At 42.8% G+C, this 18970-nt stretch overlaps 1 protein-coding gene across 1 annotated transcript in view; it reads right to left on the minus strand.

Annotated features, from left to right (window-relative positions):
* Nucleotides 1–361: 361 nt before the first annotated feature.
* LOC131226087 (signal peptidase complex subunit 3B-like) overlaps nucleotides 362–18970 on the minus strand; it is a 33853-nt gene continuing 15244 nt past the window's right edge. Inside the window, exons 5-6 of the mRNA XM_058221772.1 lie at nucleotides 2626–2712; nucleotides 362–840 (exon numbers count right to left, since the gene is read on the minus strand). Coding sequence (XP_058077755.1) covers nucleotides 715–840; nucleotides 2626–2712 — 213 coding nt within the window. The 3' untranslated portion in view covers nucleotides 362–714. The remainder of the gene's footprint in view (nucleotides 841–2625; nucleotides 2713–18970) is intronic.

Here is an 18970-nt window from a genome sequence, read left to right on the forward strand (position 1 = left end):
CATCATTAGAACACACCAATTAAAACTAGGGGCGGAAATGGACCAGGCAGCCCGGGCTTGCAGGGTTGGGCACCTAAACTTTGACCGAGGGGCTGGCCTGGGCTTAAAATCTAGGGCTGACATTCAACCCAAGCGGATCAACATTATACAAAAAAGAACAGATGTTTTAAAGACATTTCTGAGCAGTTTTCAATCACCATATATGTGAAGTTGAAAATCGTTGGATCTGGGTCATGTTTCAATGATCAAACCATTTATATAATGGGCGATATCAAACAAAATCTTAGACTAAAGTGATAGTTAAGCACAAGTTAGAAATGGCAGTGATTCATCGACCAAACACAGCCTAGAGTTCAGATGATTGAAACCTTAAAACCCGTCGTGGATGGAGCATACCATAGAAGCACATCAGTCGGACAACCTTGACATCTGCTACCTATTAATTTGGACTGGTAAACATATTTTTCTAGCCATCCATTTGGAGGCCACCAATTGCAACAATGCAATCCACAATGGGCCCCAGAGTTCCACAGATATCTTGTGCAGTCGGTGGGCCACCAGTCTAACCCCTGAGTTTTACTCATATAAACCATCCTAATATAAAGTAAAGAGAAATTATTCTATTGTCCTCTCCATTTTCAATATTCCTCAACTAGCGCATCATTCCTATGACAAAAAACCATACAAAAACAAGAGCAAAAACATAAGAGTTACTTATCTGTATCCCTGGGGAAGGCGGTACCCCGTCATCACTATTTTGTCAGCAAACATCTTGCCAGTCTTAGGCATCACATGCCAGTGCAGTGTCAAGTTGAAATCTTTACCCCGGAGATTGCTCCCCTACACAAAAGGAAAGCAGTCAATGTCAATATGTAGAAGTGGCTGGATTTGGGTGCGACTATTCACGATTTGAGTCTTGACATTGTTTATGGTGCATTTGCATGAAATTGTTAGCATATTGCTATTGTAATAGAGGTCAAATCATATCACACTGCAAATCTATCATAAATTGTACGATTTTTCCATTTTTCTTAAAAATGTAAAAAAAATAATCTGAAAATATAAATAAATCAGAAAAAGAATTAAAAGCTAGACCCTTCCTCCCTCGGTGTGCCATAAAGGCCATTGTGTGAAGGTAATGGTGGCAACCATTACACGTTATAGGGTTGTACTGGCCATAACAATTGTTATGGAAAAAAAATTACCCATAACCGCCGTTAATGGCCCGTTACATCCACTTTTTTCCTTTTTTTTTTCAACATTATGGTGCATATACATGTTATTTGGTGTTTTTTATTTTTATTTTTTGTTAATAAAAAAAGAGACCTTAACGGCCGGTATGGGAGCCGTAACAGCCGTTATGACCTGTATCTTAAAGGTAAAGGTGGTGGCCGTTATGGCCACCATTACCGTTACATAATACCTTGCTCTCTCTCTCTCTCTCTCTCTCTCTCTCTCTCTCATATTTTAAAAGCAAAAGCGTAAATAAATAAATAAGAAAGAAAGAAAATAGAAGAAGATGTATAGAGAATTAAAAGAAATTATTTTTATGTAAATTTGGGCCCCATTTACACAGTCCACAATAGTCATATGATTTAAATGACAATCATACAATTCATACAGATTTTCAATTTGGATTAAGATTTACATTGTGTATTTATATGATACAATTCAAGTCGAATCATAAAACTTACAATTTTGACAACATTACTGACACACACTTTTATGACATAAGTAAATGGTGGGACCCACGTGTAGAAGTACGCACCCTTCTCAAGTACTTTGACTGTGAGACTAATCAAATGCACCTCATGGAACCTTTACCTCAAATGTGCTTGAGATCATCAAGGTTCAAGTGTTGAGTATTTTATTTTAGAAAAAAACAAGAATGGGCATCCAAAAATGTTGAGGTTCAAGGGTCATTATCTCTATTCCAGTAGGTCACCCTCTTGAGCTGTCCTATCAAGCATGATGGTCAGCTGTACTGGCAACAAAATGTCGAGTTTCACTGTGGCTGGTAGATAAGGGTGTCAACCCCATCAGGCAAGCCAATGGGGTCTTTGGGCCTGGGGACATTTCATCATGGCAACGGTTGGGCCAGCAATGCGATCTTTGGACCTGGCTCTGGCCTGGATTCATCGACCTGTCAGGTTGGGTCAAAAAGTTCAGGCCCAATTAGTAATTGGGTCGGGCTAGAATCAAGGTCATTGGCCTATTGAGTCAGATTGAATGCAGCTTGGCTTGAACCTAACAATGTTAATCTCAAAATATATCAAATATCCTTGACATACACGTATAAATTGCATTACAGGCTTGGACTCAGCCTATCAAACTTTTAATCAGGTCAGGCTTGGACCTAGAAAATTTGGCCTATTTTGGGTTTGGCTTGGGGCTTGCATTCTTGGGTCAAGCTTAAGCTGATTCCACCTGGTCTGTTGATATTCCAAGTGGTAAAATGATAAGGGTGTTGCTTCTCAAAATTCACAAACATGCAAAGCATTTGGATCCTGTTCTTCTTCTTCTTCTTTTTTTCCCTAAAGGTGATCTTCAGAGACTCATCTGCAGACAAATAAAATAAAAAATTCCATGATACAATTATTACTCAAAATATGCAAAGTCGGTTACCTGATCAATGAATCGGTACTTATTTGTGGTGTGAATAGAAAACTTCGCGTGCTCTTTCGATGGTATAATACCATCCCAAAGTGATACCTGTTAAATGACCACAACATCAAAATCCAATATGAGCATCGAACATCGTTCTCTGTAGTAGGATCCTCAAATGTGACACATGATCCCCATATACTTGCCGAACACAAAAGACAACAATCAGATTGATATTTACTCAAAATTGAAATGTTTGGATTTCCAAATTGTATTAGTGGCAAAATGATCAATCTAGTTACAGTTTTTCTTAGCATGAGAATTTCTCAGGAGATATTCAAATCTTCTTGTATGTATTTGGGAAATCATCATTGTCAGACATGTCCCAGCTATTTGTGCTTGGCATGGTTCCCATGATTGTTTGGCAGAAGTTCAATGACCAGTTGCATGGCCTGACATCTCCCTACTTTTCTCGGGCTGGGGACCAGCTGGCATATTACTACCACAAGTTGTACTTGATTCAAGCATTATTATGTGTGCGGAATTAGTGATGTGAATAGGGGTTTACATTCCAGGCTAAGATTTCAGTTTTGAGAATTGAAAGGTTCCATTTCAAATTACTTGTCAAAAAAAAAAAAATCCATTTCAAATGTATTTAGCCAGGCTAATGAGTTATCCAACACTCTTGGCAATGAGGGAATAACAGAAGTGTAACTCACTGTTGGCTCCTCAGTACCACTCTTACTGTTTATTTCTGTATCCTGTTTCCGCCTTCCAAAAAAATTTGTTGTCATTTCTCAAAAAAATAAATAAATTTTGTTTTGTTATTTCTCAAGATTTGGGAAATTTTTGCAGAAACAATATGCTTAAAAGATATAAATAGGAAAAAAAGAGAGAGAGAGATAAATATACACTATTATAAAGAGAGTAGGTGGGGTAGGGTGCTGAAGTCCATCACTTGTCTATGATTCCCAAACTATGAGAAAAATCTATTTACTTCTGGTCCATTGAAAGGGGTATATATGTCACTTAGTGATCGATACCCAGTTTAAGTTTTCCAGCTTATCATATGGCAGTTGCCTAATATAAGTATATAACTATGGATTTTTATTTTTTATTTTTTATTTTTTTGAATGGCATCAAAATTTTATTAAGAGAGGAAAGCAAGGGAAGCTCCTACAAACAAGATGAACTAACCATTGCTCACAACAACAATAACAACAAACATGATACCCAACGCAATATGCAAATACAGTTGAAAGTGGTGGTCCAAAATCCACATTTCAAGAGTGGAGGGGGACAGGTGACAGACGATAAACAGTGATCTCCCAATCGAGGCTACAGTCGTTTTGAATTGTGAAAAAAGCCATGACTGTGGCACATTATGAGGACATGTGGCCTTTCGAGAAGTCATCAGCACAGAAGACGTTTCCAGACCTTGAGGAACTTTACAATAGTGGGGAGGGGGGTTATTAACTTACTCCCTTGGTCGCCTTAACATCTAGCAGATCAAATTCAAACATGTAGCCCAGTGAGGCAATGGTTGGAACTCCTTGTTCAACTCGTGCCTCAGGGCCAACATGTGCAGAAGGTTGGGTTTCTCCTATTGAGTTACCTGAGGTGGGGCCCAAGGCTGAGGACAATTTTGAGTCTTTGACATTGTGCGTTCTTATGAGACTCTCTGAATGAGACCACTCATAGCCCTTCTATTCAAGTTTATGCAATGGGAGGTTTCTCAAAGCCAGGTGACTGAAAGTCAGATGTCAGTTCATGGAGTCCCGTCACTCCTATGGTTGGGGAGGAAGAGCTAGCAGGCAAGAGGGAATCTGACATTGATCAAAGGGAAGAAGGGCAGCTGAATGGGAGTCCTATTAAATCAATTCCTTTGGCTATTCAGGCCCCATATCAGGAAGGGACACAGAAAAGCGCATGGACAATCAGCTAGCGTTGGTAGAACACTACAAGGGCCTCAAGATGATTTGAATTCTGTGGCAGAAACTGCTCACTCCAAGCATCTCATCAAGCAGTTGGTCAGTGATGCTGTGGAGTGTGTAGGCAGAGTTGAGGGAATCTGATTTGAAGGAAGTTATGAGGACATAGAAGCTCTGTTCCATTTTATTTATTTGTTATTTATTATTATTATTATTATTGGAAAGGCAACGCTTTTATTATTCAGGGCCGAATCGGCCAAAGAATAAAACTACAAAACAGCCCAGGACAGAGAAGGATCTCTCCCTCTCCCCTGGAATACAAGATCCAATTTATTACATCTCTCTTGGCCCATTGAAACACCTCCCTCACTTCCTACAATTGCGAAAGCACTGACCATTTCGCTCCCCCCAAATTGCCCATAAACCTGCCAACAAGGCCATCCTCCAAGCCTCTCTCCCTCTCTTTCCAACCCCTCCCCCATGCCCCAAGAGGACCAAACCATCAATCGATCTAGGCATCACCAAAGACATTCTAAACATCCCCAAATATATTTCCCAAATCTACCTAGAAAAGGGACAAGCACGAACAAATAATCAACTGACTCTTCATCTCGCAAGCATAGAAGACGAGCATTGATCACTATCATATTCCTTTCGTGTAGTTATCAACTGTGAGCATTTTGTTCCTACCAACGAGGCAACCTTTGGAGGGGCCCCATACTGCCACAAAAAGGATGTATTCCCCTTGCCCTACGAGAGGGATGCCACATAACATCCCATGGAAAGAGCGCACTGAGAACTTCCTGGACCTCTCTTTCGACCAGACCACCAAATCCTTGGCATTCAGCAATGGTGGCAAGGCACTTAGCTGCTTCAGGAGAGCAATAAATTCAGATTCCTCTTCTTCCAACGGATTCATAGGACACCGCAGAGTACAAACGACCTCATTATCCAAAAATGAGTAACAAAGGGCCACGGGGACCTCCTCTATCGACAATAGACTAGATAGCCTTGGGACATTCTCACAAAGAGTTCTGTTGCCTAACCACACCTTCCCAAAACCTCGGTAAAGTATTAAAACACGGGGGAGGGCTTTACAAGAGTAACTAGGGATATGATTGGTGGAATTAAAATCACAGGATCTTCCAGCAAAGGTTGTTCTAATCAAGGGAAATGGAATCCCAACTCTGCTTAATGATGATATTATCATGGAATTTTTTAAGGATGGCTTGCTAGAATAAAAGAAGCCATAAACTTCACTTGGAAATTGTAACATCTCGATTTCATGTAGCCAATTATACGCACACCTAGACATATTTATCTACCTCATAAGGAATGTAGTGAAATATTAAACATAATGAATCAGTGTGAATGGTACAAGTAAATAAATTTCGTCCCCGAAATTTTGTTTGAGGGGGGTAGATTGTAACACCCCGAACTTTTCAATACCTGAGTATTGAAAGTTCTCAAGTGTTACCATGAAATTTAACTTATTATGTACATGTGTACGATACTAACCTAGCTATCCTAACCTTACATCTATTTTCCAACATGAATCTAACCGTTGGAAATAATCTTCATCCATAGATCAAGTCATCCGACCGTTGGAAATAATCTTCATCCATAGACCAAGTCATCCGACCGTTGATTTTAAGACAAGATCACCATATAACTAAGTATACTCAGCTTTCCATCATAACAAACCACTCAATCAAATATTCACTGTTAGATAGAGATAACCGACCGTCCACTTTGATTTTGGACCACCCGATCATAGTAAACTATCTGACCTCCACATAACAGATTAAGGTTCTAATCCGTTCATCCTGTTCACCCCATATGAAAATGCTTAACCCACCATTACAATTACAATCTGAGGAACTTATACGTGTGAACAAGCCACTCGAATCTAACGGTATACATGTTCTACCCCTTGATCGCTCCAAAAACCCACTTGTGTCCATCCATTTACAAAACTAACTGTATATCCACCTACATACAACTTGTGTCAAAGTGCTAACCATCAAGTTCCCTTATTTTTAGCAAGTCATTTGACCATTCATCATGTTTGGATCAACCAAACGGGCCACGCGAATATCATGGTAAACCGATCACCATGAAGATCTTAGGGTATATGCCCAAACTACTTGGTAACTTGTCAATTAGATATGCACAAACGTTATTTTGAATTACGGAGTAAGTTAGCCATTGAAAGAGCATCTGGGTCATCCTGGAGAGATCGGGGCCCAAACTGGACCGATAAAAAGAGCACGAATAATAAAAGATACTCGCCAAATTTTAGAAAATTTGGTCGGTGCATTCCGACGTAATGAATGTCGGAAGTTATTTGAGAGTTGCAACGTAAGAGGCTTTAACGGTGTGGGCAAGTCACACTATTCTTGAAAGTGTGGCCCACTAGGACTTGGATCTGTTTCATATTTTGGCTCATAGGCCAACACTACGTGAGGGAGCTGATGAAGGGAGTGGATTTCCCTAAACGTCCTCACAAGTGGACCCCACCTATTTTAAACACCCAATGTAGGCTTAAGTGAAAATCCTCCAACAGTGAACAATCGTTCCATGCCGGCTAATCATGCGGCCCACCTGGAGATAGGATCTGACTCAAACTTGGGGCCATGGGCCACCACAACTTGCGGAAGACGGTGAAGGGCACGGATTACCTAAGAAACTATCGTAAGTGGACCCCATCGGATCAGCAAATGAACCGCTCTGTCACATAAGTGGTTTTTACGGTAAGTATCAACCACACATTGTTACAATGTGTGGCCCACTTAAAACTTAGATTTATCTCATATTTGAGGCTATAACTGAGCATAATCTTGCAAAGATGATGAATGGAGTGGATTGCTCAAACAAACATCGTAGTGGACCCCACCTTTGTCGTACAACCGAACCAAAGAGGCTCTTCCACACGTCGTAGCAACACCGTGAAAACTGTGCGTACCAAGGAGTTCCGCAACTGAAAACTCCTCACGATCTAAGCCTCTACCCAATCCAAACCACCCAAATCATGGCATGAGAGAATCCGACCTAACTGGGAATGTGGAAGTAACAGGAAAACCGCATGCACTGAGATTGACGGAACTCTTTCGGCTTGGAATCCCATGCTGGAAATGCCACTTGAATGTCTAGTGGAACCCACCGATTCATTAGATCTGGACCATTCATTCCCTAGCAAAGGAAGTTCTGACTCCCACCAGGTATCCCAGAGGGGTCGGGAAACCTCCACGACGTTGGGAGGGCGGGTTTTGCGGTTTGAGAGAAGAAGGTAGCATGTAGGAAATGCGGTTGCAGAGATTTGTGGAAACCACCGAGAAACCCGAGCTGGATCTTCAGTATAGTGGCCCAGCAAGCATCAAAGGATCTATCCAGACCGCCTATCATTCTCACTGAATCATTATGTTTAAGTTTTCAATATATTCCTCGGAAGGTAGATATATGTCTAGATCCATGTATAATTGGCTACATGAAATCATGACTCTACAATCTATCCCCCTTGAATAAAAATCTCAACCCCTAGATTTATATGTGTATATTTATTTTATCTATTTGAATATTAAATTTTATAGCAATTCACATATTATTTCCACCCACATACAGAGTAATTTATTATTATTTTTTGTTCTTAGTGTTTCAGAGCAACACAGAAAAATGGTTATAGTGGCTAATCTCGATACACTGAACTCTTGCCTGGCAAGGGCAGTAAGTTCTTTGGTATCATCCATTCTGGGTAGGTCTCGAACTTTTGCTTGATCAGAGCATTGAGTTCATTGGTAAACACTCGGGATTTGGTATTCAGATCAAACTGCTCATAACTTGCTTGAATATGATTCCGTAAGTTCGTGGTCTCGATCGTTCTAAATCCTTTAGAAATATCATGTACTTCTTCTTCTTTTTTTTCACCATAAAAATACCCTAGGTTTCCTAAAGGGTAAGCCCCAATGGTCCATCCCATGTTGAACCTAAGCTTTAGTGTTATTGTTTATATGAATAATTGTAAATTCCCAAAATCGTTTTATATTGTCAGCTTATCACTCCCAGAATTTTAATTTCTGATCCATTAGTCCAATTTATTTGAAATTTGGAAATTAAGTCCTTGACTTATTACAAAAGTTACAGAAAAATGGCAGTCAAGACTCAAGAAGTCAAGCTCCAGACAGCCTTACAAAAGTCAAGCTCCAGACAGCCTTACAATAGTTCAACATGGTAGTCAAGACTCAAGAAGTTCATCGTCCTGAGCGTGGAGTTCATCATCCCGAGCGTGGAAAAGCTCACGGAACTGTTGGAAATTGCTGGGGAGATTCATCCGTCGATGATAGTGACCATTCCCTCCCAGAACATCCCTTGGGGAGAAATACGGACCGCCAAAATACTAATGATAGTGCAGATACGCCAGAAGAGGGAGAATATGTCCCTCATCGGAATGAAGAATGGAAGGAAGTTCATCGTCGGAAAAATACATCCGTCGGATCAGCAGCAAGAAATCGAACTGCCTTCCCTACTCTATTTGTAAAGGGTTTTCCATCTGGCTGGTTCCCTCTCAACATTGAGAGGATTTTTGGACGGGCTGGTGCGGTCATGGATGTAGTTATGCCCAGAGATCGGAACAATGGACAATATAGAGGCTTCGCTCTAGTTCGTATGTCCTCTGAGGCTGAACTAGCTAGAGCCGTCACCATGCTTCATGGGGTGAAGTTCGCCGGTTGTCCGCTGCTGGTTCAACGAGCGCGGTTTGGACTGCCAGTTGATCACCTTCATCCCCCCCGCCCTCCTGCTCCCAAACATCCAAAAATATACAGACCTAAGCCTGTCCTAACCACCCCCCCCCGACTCAGTGGCCCCCTCCTTTAAGGAGATTCTCCTCCAACAGCAACCCCATCCCTATCCAACCCGCTCATCCTTCACCCTCACGTCCTCCCCCCCTGAACTCCCAAACCGCGTCGTCCCCCCTCCTGTGGTCTCTCCCCCTCCTTATTCTATCATGGGCGTCCCAATTAAGGTGAAGGCGGACCTGTTTCTTAAAGCGAAGGAAGATCTCAATGAGTCAGTGGTGATCATATGTAAGGAAAGTGCTTCGCTATATCACAGGTGAAAGACTGGATAACAGAGACTACGAGCTTTAACCCTGAGAACTATAACATCAAACCACTGGGCTATAATGACCTTTGGTTGAAGGTATGTCCTGGGATCAACCCAAAAATGTTGATCATGGCAGATCATCTGCATGCCGGTGGACCGGTGGCGGCGGTGAAGAGGAGGGAAGAATATTCCAGCTTTGGTATGGAAAATGTCTGGTTTCAAGTATGGGGAGTTCCTCTAGAACTATGGTTCGACGAATTCTTCATTGCGGTTGCTGCTTATTTGGGTTCGTATTTGGAGCTGGATGAGAAGACGAAACTAGGGGACGAGATCGGAGTCATCCGAGTTAGAGTAAGAAGAAAGAAGGGACTGGATTCGCCGATGTCAGTGGAGGTGATCGTGGAGGATAGCTATCTCGACCTCCGAGTCATTCGAGAAGCGTTCGATGACCCTCTACCTCGCTGGGGTGATCTATGGAGGATCAAGGAAGGTCCCTCGCCGGAGCAATCGTTCCACCCTCATCCATGGCGGAATGAAGGTGTTCATTCTCCTAACTCCAGCGGACCAGCGAATCTGACGCCCGCCTTCACTCCTGCTACCTGCAGACAGAATGACCAAACCATTCCCTCTCCTACGACAGGTGGCGCCTGTCACTCCCATCAACTGCCCTCACCAGTTCCATCCCCTCAGCGTCAGGTACAAGATCGATCGATGGACTCCGAGAAAGGGACACGTGTAGCTGCCCATGAGACGAATCCTCCCAATTTTCAACTTTCTACTGATTGCCCAACGGATTTTTCGGAGAAAGATCTAAATAACCAGGGCATAATCCAGGAAAATCCTCTACCTTTGTCAGAGGCCATTATGATAGCTCCTATCGTGACACGTCACTTACAACGCGTGGCGCTCTTAGATGCAAACTACGATAGCAATGCTCAACTCGAGGCGAAAGTTGGGCGTTTGCTCTCTCAACGCGAGGATCTACGGATCGGACACATGGAGGGTGGTGAAGTCAGTCTGCGACACGTGCAACAGCAGGTCATCCATCCTCTCTCAGTTCGCTCTTCGGGCGGTTCCCTTACGGACCTGGACCTGATATCTGAGCCTCTCCAATCTTTAGCCTTACCTCCACCCCTATCTCTAACCCTTGCTCCCTCTTCAGGCCCCACTGTCGTTACCCCTTTCAACCTAAGCCTTGCATCGGATGTCTCTACCGACCTGGAATATAGGTCGGAACGAAGTTCTTCTCTGACCCTATCACGACCGTCATCGCCCGGCTCTCCTTCGGCTTCCTCCTTCCCGTCTACCGACGCGCTCGACATGGGGCCAATCACTTTGTTTCAAGACCCCTCGGAATGTTTGTTTGCAGAGCCTCTACAGATGATAGTGGATCATCATGTTGATAAGTCGATATCAGACACGGAGAGAGCTGATCTGCTGTCTAAAATCCAGCAGAAGCGATGGATTCGCGACGCTATGGGTAAAGTTGGAAGATCCCTCGGCTTATCCTTTGGGGACAGGGTGGAAGATTACATTGCTCTATTTCAATGTATTGAAAACAAAGGCAGACCCCTAGTAAAAAAATCGACCCCTGTAAAACACTCTCTCAAGATCTCTACCTCCCGCGAGCCGTTACGTCTTGAAGCCAGCCCAGGGTTCATCTCATCCTCTGCTTCCAACTCTAGACGCCAGGGCAAACAGGGAAGCGTAGTGCTCCCATGAAGATAATCTCATGGAATGTCAGGGGGGTGGGCTCTAGTCATAAAAGGAGTCACATTAAGGCGACTATCAGTTCTAAAAATCCGGATGTTCTTTGTTTGCAGGAGACTAAGGTCTCCCATTTCAAAGATTCTCTTCTGTCTTCTCTGTGGAAGGCTTCCGACGCTAAATGGTTAGCGGTTGATACGGCTGGCACCTCGGGTGGGATCCTCGTTGCTTGGAGATCCTCTAAATGGGACCTTGTTTCTTCCTCAGCCGGCACTTTCTCTCTATATGTGTCTCTCCAAGATAAGTCTTCTTCTTCTCATTTCTTAATTACAGTTATTTACGGGCCTACCAGTCAGTCCCTCAGGACCAATTTCTGGGACGAATTGTCGCAGGTTAAACGGGCTTTTTCGGGTCCGTGGTGTGTGGCTGGCGACTTTAATGTTACGCGCTATCCGAAGGACCATTCCCAGCGCAGAAGACCCTCCATTGCCATGACTCACTTTTCCGATTGGATCCAGCAAGAGGAGCTCATTGACTTGCCTCTCTTGGGCGCTAGATTCACCTGGACCAACGGCCGGGCCTCCCCTATCCAAACGCGCCTGGACAGATTCCTCGTCTCTCCTGAATGGCTTGAGGTTTTCCCTTCTATAAAGCAAATAGCCATGGCGCGCACCACCTCCGATCATTGCTCGATACTGCTATCTGTGGAAGACATCAATTGGGGCCCAAAACCTTTCCAATTTAATTCTTCTTGGCTTCATTCCGAGGGTGTTCACCAGAAAATCATTGACTAGCGGAGGTCTTTCTCCTTGAATGGATATGCTGGTCAGAGATTGCTCCGTAAACTCAACCTTCTCAAGGTTAATATAAAGGAATGGCGTAGGGAGGAAATTCAAAAACATGAAGCTGAGACCGAATCTCTTTTATCCGAGTTATAGAGTATTGATAGGGACTCTGAACAAGCTCCGCTGCCCAAAGAAGCATTACTCAGGCGCATTTCCATCATCCAAGATCTTTCCAATAAAGCATTACAAGAAGAAATGTCCTGGAAGATTAAGTCCCGTGCTAAATGGATTGCGGAAGGTGATAAAAACACTGAGTTCTTTCATCAAATGGCCAATATGCACTCTCGGGCAAACTCCATTCTCAGCATCGACGACAAAGGCAGCAGAACTGAGGATAGAAAGGAGATAGAAGATCTCGCCATTTCCCACTTTCAGGAGCTCCTTTCTGCAGAAAATTATCCCAGACTGACTCTGGATTCGATTCCCTTCAACAGGCTCCAACCCGACGACGCGGCTTTTTTGGAATCCCAATTCACGGAAGCAAAGGCTAAGGCTATTGTCGATGCTCTGGGCGGGGACAAAGCTCCAGGCCACGATGGCTTTCTAATGACGTTCTTCCAATCCTTTTGGGATGTGCTGCATGAGGACGTCCTCCTCTTTCTCCACGAATTCCATAATCGTGGTAGACTGTCGAAAGGTCTGGGAGCTACCTTTATCTCCCTGATCCCCAAGGTGGCAGGTGCCTCCTCATTTGCTGAATTCAGACCGATTAGCCTCATAGAGAGCCCCTACAAAATTTTGGCGAAAATATTATCAACTCGGTTGTCGAAAGTAATCGGGAGTCTCATCTCTAGCAACTAGAATGCCTTCATAAGAGGCAGACAAATCATCGATGGTGCTCTTATCGCCAATTTAAGTTCTTCACACTTGCCAAAAGGCCAGATACGAAGCCATCTTCTGCAAATTGGATATTGCCAAGGCTTACGACCATGTCGATTGGGAGTTTCTGTTATATATGCTGTCGCGGATGAGTTTTGGCACCAAGTGGAAACAATGGATCGCTGCTTGTATTGGATTGGCTCACTTCTCCATCATCTTAAATGGATCGCGTAAGGGATTTTTCAGGAGTTCGAGAGGTCTACGACAGGGGGACCCTCTCTCCCCGCTCTTATTTCTAATTGTTGGCGAGGCTCTTTCCCAAATGCTATCAAGAGGTTAGGAGCATGGACTTCTTCGTGGTATAGTGATGCTGGGTCTGTCTGCCCCCCTCACCCATATTCAGTTTGCAGACAATACCCTGATATTTTCGGAAGCTTCAGAGGTGAAAATTCGTCATCTCCTCACTGCCCTTCGCTGTTTCGAAGCAGTTTGGGGTTTAAGGATCAATCTGAACAAATCCTGGGTATCAACGTAGCTCAGAACTCTCTCCTCAATTTTGCTTCCACGCTCCTCGAATGTCGTATCGATTATTTCCCTACCTACTTTGTTGGCCTTCCCCTCTCAGTGGGTTCTCCGCCGAAACATATGTGGGATAGGGTTATCAACAGATTTCAGAAATGTCTTGCTTCATGGAAATGCCGCTATCTATCTCTAGGTGGTCGCCTAACCCTAATCAATTCCGCTCTTTCTAGTCTCCCTCTGTATTTCATGTCTCTATATAGATGCCCAGGATCGGTTCTTAACATTATGGACAAAATTCGAAGAGATTTCTTGTGGTCTGGTAAGGAAAATCAGAGGAAGATCCACCTCCTCGAGTGGAATCAGGTCTGCAAGGTTTTCAGAGAGGGTGGAGCGAATGTTAAAATTCTGAAGATTATGAACTCGGCGCTGTTAGGGAAATGGGTTTGGCGGTTTGCTTCCGATCAACATTCTCTCTGGTCCTTGATTGCTAGAGGAAAGTATGGTGCTTCCCATGGTAACTGGTGGCCTTCAGACAAGTGTCTATATAAAGCCTCTCACATCTGGAAAGGAATCCTCAAAACCATATCTCCCGTGATAGCTAATAGCCGGTACGTTTTGGGCAACGATTCAGCGATCCGTTTTTGGGAAGATATCTGGATTGGAGACGAGCCTCTAAATCTCCTGTTCCCGCAGATCTATCATCTATCCCCTAACAGAGGGATCTTCATCAAAAACTGCGGTTATCTCTCTTCCGATCAGTTTGTGTGGGACATCAAGTGCTTCAGAAATCTTGATGACAATGAGGCTGATGAATACACATCCCTCCTCGACTTCATCTCTAAATCTAAGCCTATCCCCTCGCTTCCGGACAGCATTGAATGGATGCTTGGAAAACGTGCGATCTTCTCAGTCCGATCCCTATATGCTGCCATCTATCCTGCAGCCCAACCCCATTTTGATATGGCCCCTTTTCACTGGAAATATCAAGTTCCGCCAAAGATCAAATGCTTTGGATGGCTTGCGATTCGGAACAAAATTCTTACTCTAGATAACCTTGTCAAGCATGGAATCCAGATTGTCAACAAGTGCCTATGCTGTATGATTCAAGCGGAATCCGTGAACCATCTCTTGGTTCACTACTCCTTTACTTGGGGCATTTTGATGGAGTTCTGTCACATTTTCTCTGTATCCTGGTGCATGCCGGATTCGGCGGCTAATCTGTTGATTGCGTGGAATGGGTCCAAGCTTGCTAAATCCAAATTGATCATCTGGCGCATGTCTATTTTTGCTATCTGGTGGGCTGTTTGGGAGGAATGAAACGATAGATGTTTTAACGATCGTTCCTCTTCTGCGAAGAGGGTGGGAGTTAGGGCTAAAGCTGTGGTCCTAGATTGGGCAGTTAATGTCAAGGACTTGAATAGGGATGATCTTTTCTTTTTTGCTTGTTAAGGGTGTCTACTATCTCAGCAGCCCTCCTTTTTTCTTTGTATCTGTTTCTTCTTTTTAATGAATTTCTGCGTTGCTTAAAAAAAAAAAAAAAAAAAAAGTTACAAAAAAATTTCTGAGGTAATATTCCACGGTTTGGGGGTTGTTTCACCCTTGTAAGTTATCCCACATCACACATCCTTATAAATCTGGATCTTCCAATTTAACCACTTCCTGTCATCCATCGCAACTCAAATTTGGACCACACATTGGTCTCATATGATTACGAGGTTATACAAAATTTAAACCCCGATGTATGATCTTACACCGTTGAATGTTGAAGTCAGTTCCTTCCTTTTGATACAAAAGGTAAAATTTTAGATTTAGGTCTTATATGATCATCAGCACCCTCACGTAGTATTGGCCTAGGAGCCAAAATATGAAATAGATCTAAGTCCTAGGTGGGCCACACTTTCAAGAAGTGTGTACTTGCTCACACCGTTAAAGCCTCTTACATTAGTTGTCATGCATGGTATTAACCATAATTTACAAATTTGTCATCCAACTCTCAAATAACTTCCGACATTCATTACGTCGGAATGCACTGACCAAATTTCCTAAAATTTGGCGGGTATCTTTTATTATTCATGCTTTCGACCGGTCCAGTTTGGACCCTGATCTCTCCAGGATGACCCATATGCTCTTTCAATGGCCAACTTACTCCGCAATTCAAAATAACATTTGTGCATATCTAATTGACAAGTTACCAGGTAGTTTAGACCTATACTCATGGTGATCGGTTTACCATGATATTCGCGTGGCCCGTTTGGAGGATCCAAACATGACGGATGGTCAGATGACTTGCTAAAAATAAGGGAACTTGACACTCTGACCATGTATGTAGATGGATGTATGATTAGTTTTGTAAATGGATGAACACAAGTGGGTTTTTGGAGCGATCAAGGAGTAGAACATGTATACCGTTAGATTCAAGTGGCTTGTTCACACGTGTAAGTTCATCATATTGTAGTTGTAATGGTGAGTTAAGCATATTCATATGGGGTGAACAAGATAAACAGGGTTTTTGGAGCGATTAAGGGGTAGAACATGTATACTGTTAGATTCAAGTAGCTTGTTCACATGTGTAAGTTCATCATATTGTAGTTGTAATGGTGGACTTTGCTCATTAACGATACATTCATTCATTACCCTAGTTAATGTGAGTGGAATATAGAAATGATATTATGTAAATGGGTTAAAGAGAGGGATTCATTTGATTGTCCATGAAAATTCGAGATCGGATACAATAAGCACCGGTTAAAGGAGAGTTACAGGTCATAAATCTTATTATCCACCACCTTGCTGCGTGGAAATGTCGATACCTGTCGATTGGAGGGCGGCTTACTCTTATCAAGGCAGCCCTTTCCAATCTGCCCACATACTACATGTCCCTGATTCGGTGCCCAGCTAAGGTGCTAAAATACATCGATTATCTCAGACACAACTTCCTTTGGCGCGGCAAGGAAGATAGGAATAGCTTTAATCTCATGGATTGGAAGCAGGTATGTAGACACATTAAAGATGGTGGAGCTGGAATAAAGGACTTAAAAACGATGAATCGTGCTCTAGGGAAATGGATTTGGAGGCTTGGCACAGAGAAAGACAGTTTGTGGAACAAATTTATTAAATGCAAGTATGGAAGCTCGGATGGTGGCTAGTGGACTAAAAATTCCTCCTCATATAGGGCTTCAGCTATCTGGAAAGGTATCATGCGTATGAAGAAAGTAGTCCTCCAAAGGATTGGGTTTGAAGTAGGCAATGGAGAGAATATCTATTTCTGGACTGATACCTAGTTAGGAGACACTCCTTTGAAAGACAAGTTCCCCATCATATACCGGTTAGCTGCGAAGAAAGACAGCTCTATCACTGAAAATTATACTATTGAAGCAGACAAAGTGGTGTGGAACATTCAATGCCGAAGGAACTTGGAGGATTGGGAAATCGACGAATTTGCAAAGTTGCTTGACTTCATATATCAGGCCCACCCAAATCAAATGAACCGCGACAACCTTGTACGGAAAGCTGATAGGTCCTCAATCTTTTCAGTCAGATCGTTGTACAATCAGCTTCTTCTCAACCCCGGCAGCACTATCTCGCATGGCCTTCACTTCATACGGAAGTACCCGGCCCCCCCGAAGTTATAGGTCTTTGGGTGGCTGGCAGGGAACAGGAAAATTCTAACTATGGATAACTTAGAAGAAAAGGAATGATCCTAACCAACGTTTGCATGTGCTACTTGAAGGCGGAAGAAACAGTGGAGCATTTGCTTATCCACTGTTCGTTTGTCTCTACCATCTGGTCAGATATATTTTCTTGCTTTAAGATTAGTTGGTGTTTTCCCAAAGACATGGACCTTTTCCTGAAAGCTTGGCACGGCATCAGATTAGGCATCTCGAAAACCCGGCTATGGCGGATGGCGATTCTTGCCGCATGGTGGTCTGTGTGGACAGAAAAAAATAACCGATGCTTCTGAAACGAATCAAAACCCTCTCACTTAGTGGGTTCCAACGTCAAATGTCTTATTGCTGAATGGGCCTCCCATTCTGATGTTCTTAAAGATGTAGACTTACTCTTTTTGGGGCCTAGTTAATTTCTGCTCCCTCAGCAGATTTTAACTCTGTTGTAGTTCCGTTTCTTTCTTTAATATAATCAGTTATCTTTCAAAACAAAAAGCATATTCATATGGGGTGAACAGGATGAACGGATCAGAATTTCAATCTGATATGTGTACATATGGATGTGGAGGTCGGATAGTTTATTATGATCGGGTGGTCCAAAATAAAAGTGGACAGTCGGATGTCTCTATCTAATAGTGAATATTTGATTGGGTGGTTTGTTATGATGGAGAGCTGAGGATACTTAGTTATATGGTGATCTTGTCCAAAAATCAACGGTCAGATGACTTGATCTATGGATGAAGATTATTTCCAACAGTTAGATTCATGTTGGAAAATAGATGTAAGGTTAGGATAGCTATGTTGGTATCGTACACATGTACATAAAAAGTTAAATTTCGTGGTAACACTCGAGAACTTTCAATACTCGGGTATTGAAAAGTTCGAGGTGTTACAGAAACTGTTCATGAGACCCAAAATCAGGTACAAAATAGGCATCTGGTTTCATTGGTTTGGGGAGGAATTGCGCCTGGGTTTCGTTGTGTTGTTGCTGCTTCATGTGGCATTGTGGTGGCTTGGGATGCTAAAATGCTTGTTAAAGATTTCGTGTGTTGGGCTCTTTTCAGTTCCAATTCTTTTCAAAATTGTTAGCTCCATTTAAACATGGGCTTCTATTGTTGTTTATCATTTTAATGATCCAAGCTACAGGCCTCAGTTCTGGGATGAATAGGACGGCATCAGTAACAAATGGTCTGTGTGGTAGTGTTTAAGTGGTGAATTCTATATGATTTGGTTTCCACATGAGAAGCTAAATGGCCTGAGCAAGAAGTATGCAAGAATTTTCTGAATGGGTGGAAACACGTATCTCATATACTTTTTTGCTTATCAGGGCCAAATTCACGTGGTCCAATCAACAAGATAGACCAGCTCTGTCAAGGATTGACATGTGTTGGTGTCTATTGATTGAGAAGAGTCTTTTTGGCATTGTTCAATATGATTTGCCCTATACAGTCTCTGATCATTGCCTAATCCTACTGGAATCTGGTGACGAATCATGGGCCCCCAGAGCCATTTCAGTTTGAGCTCACATGATTAGAATAAAATGATTTCATTACTAAACTTCAAGAGTGGTGGGCCTCTTTTAGTGTGGAGGGTGGGTCGGGTATAGACTCATGATGAAGCCAAACCTCCATAAATGTAAAATCAAAGATTGGAAAAGAGACCACTTCGGTTGTGGTGGGAAATAGAACAAAGACAAAATTCAGAGGTGTGCTAGCTAACGCAAACTTTATCACCATAATACAGCCTCCAAATGGCAAGTAACAGCTTTTCCAACCTAATA

The sequence above is a fragment of the Magnolia sinica genome, chromosome 14 (assembly GCF_029962835.1).
Source record: "Magnolia sinica isolate HGM2019 chromosome 14, MsV1, whole genome shotgun sequence".
NCBI lineage: Eukaryota > Viridiplantae > Streptophyta > Magnoliopsida > Magnoliales > Magnoliaceae > Magnolia > Magnolia sinica.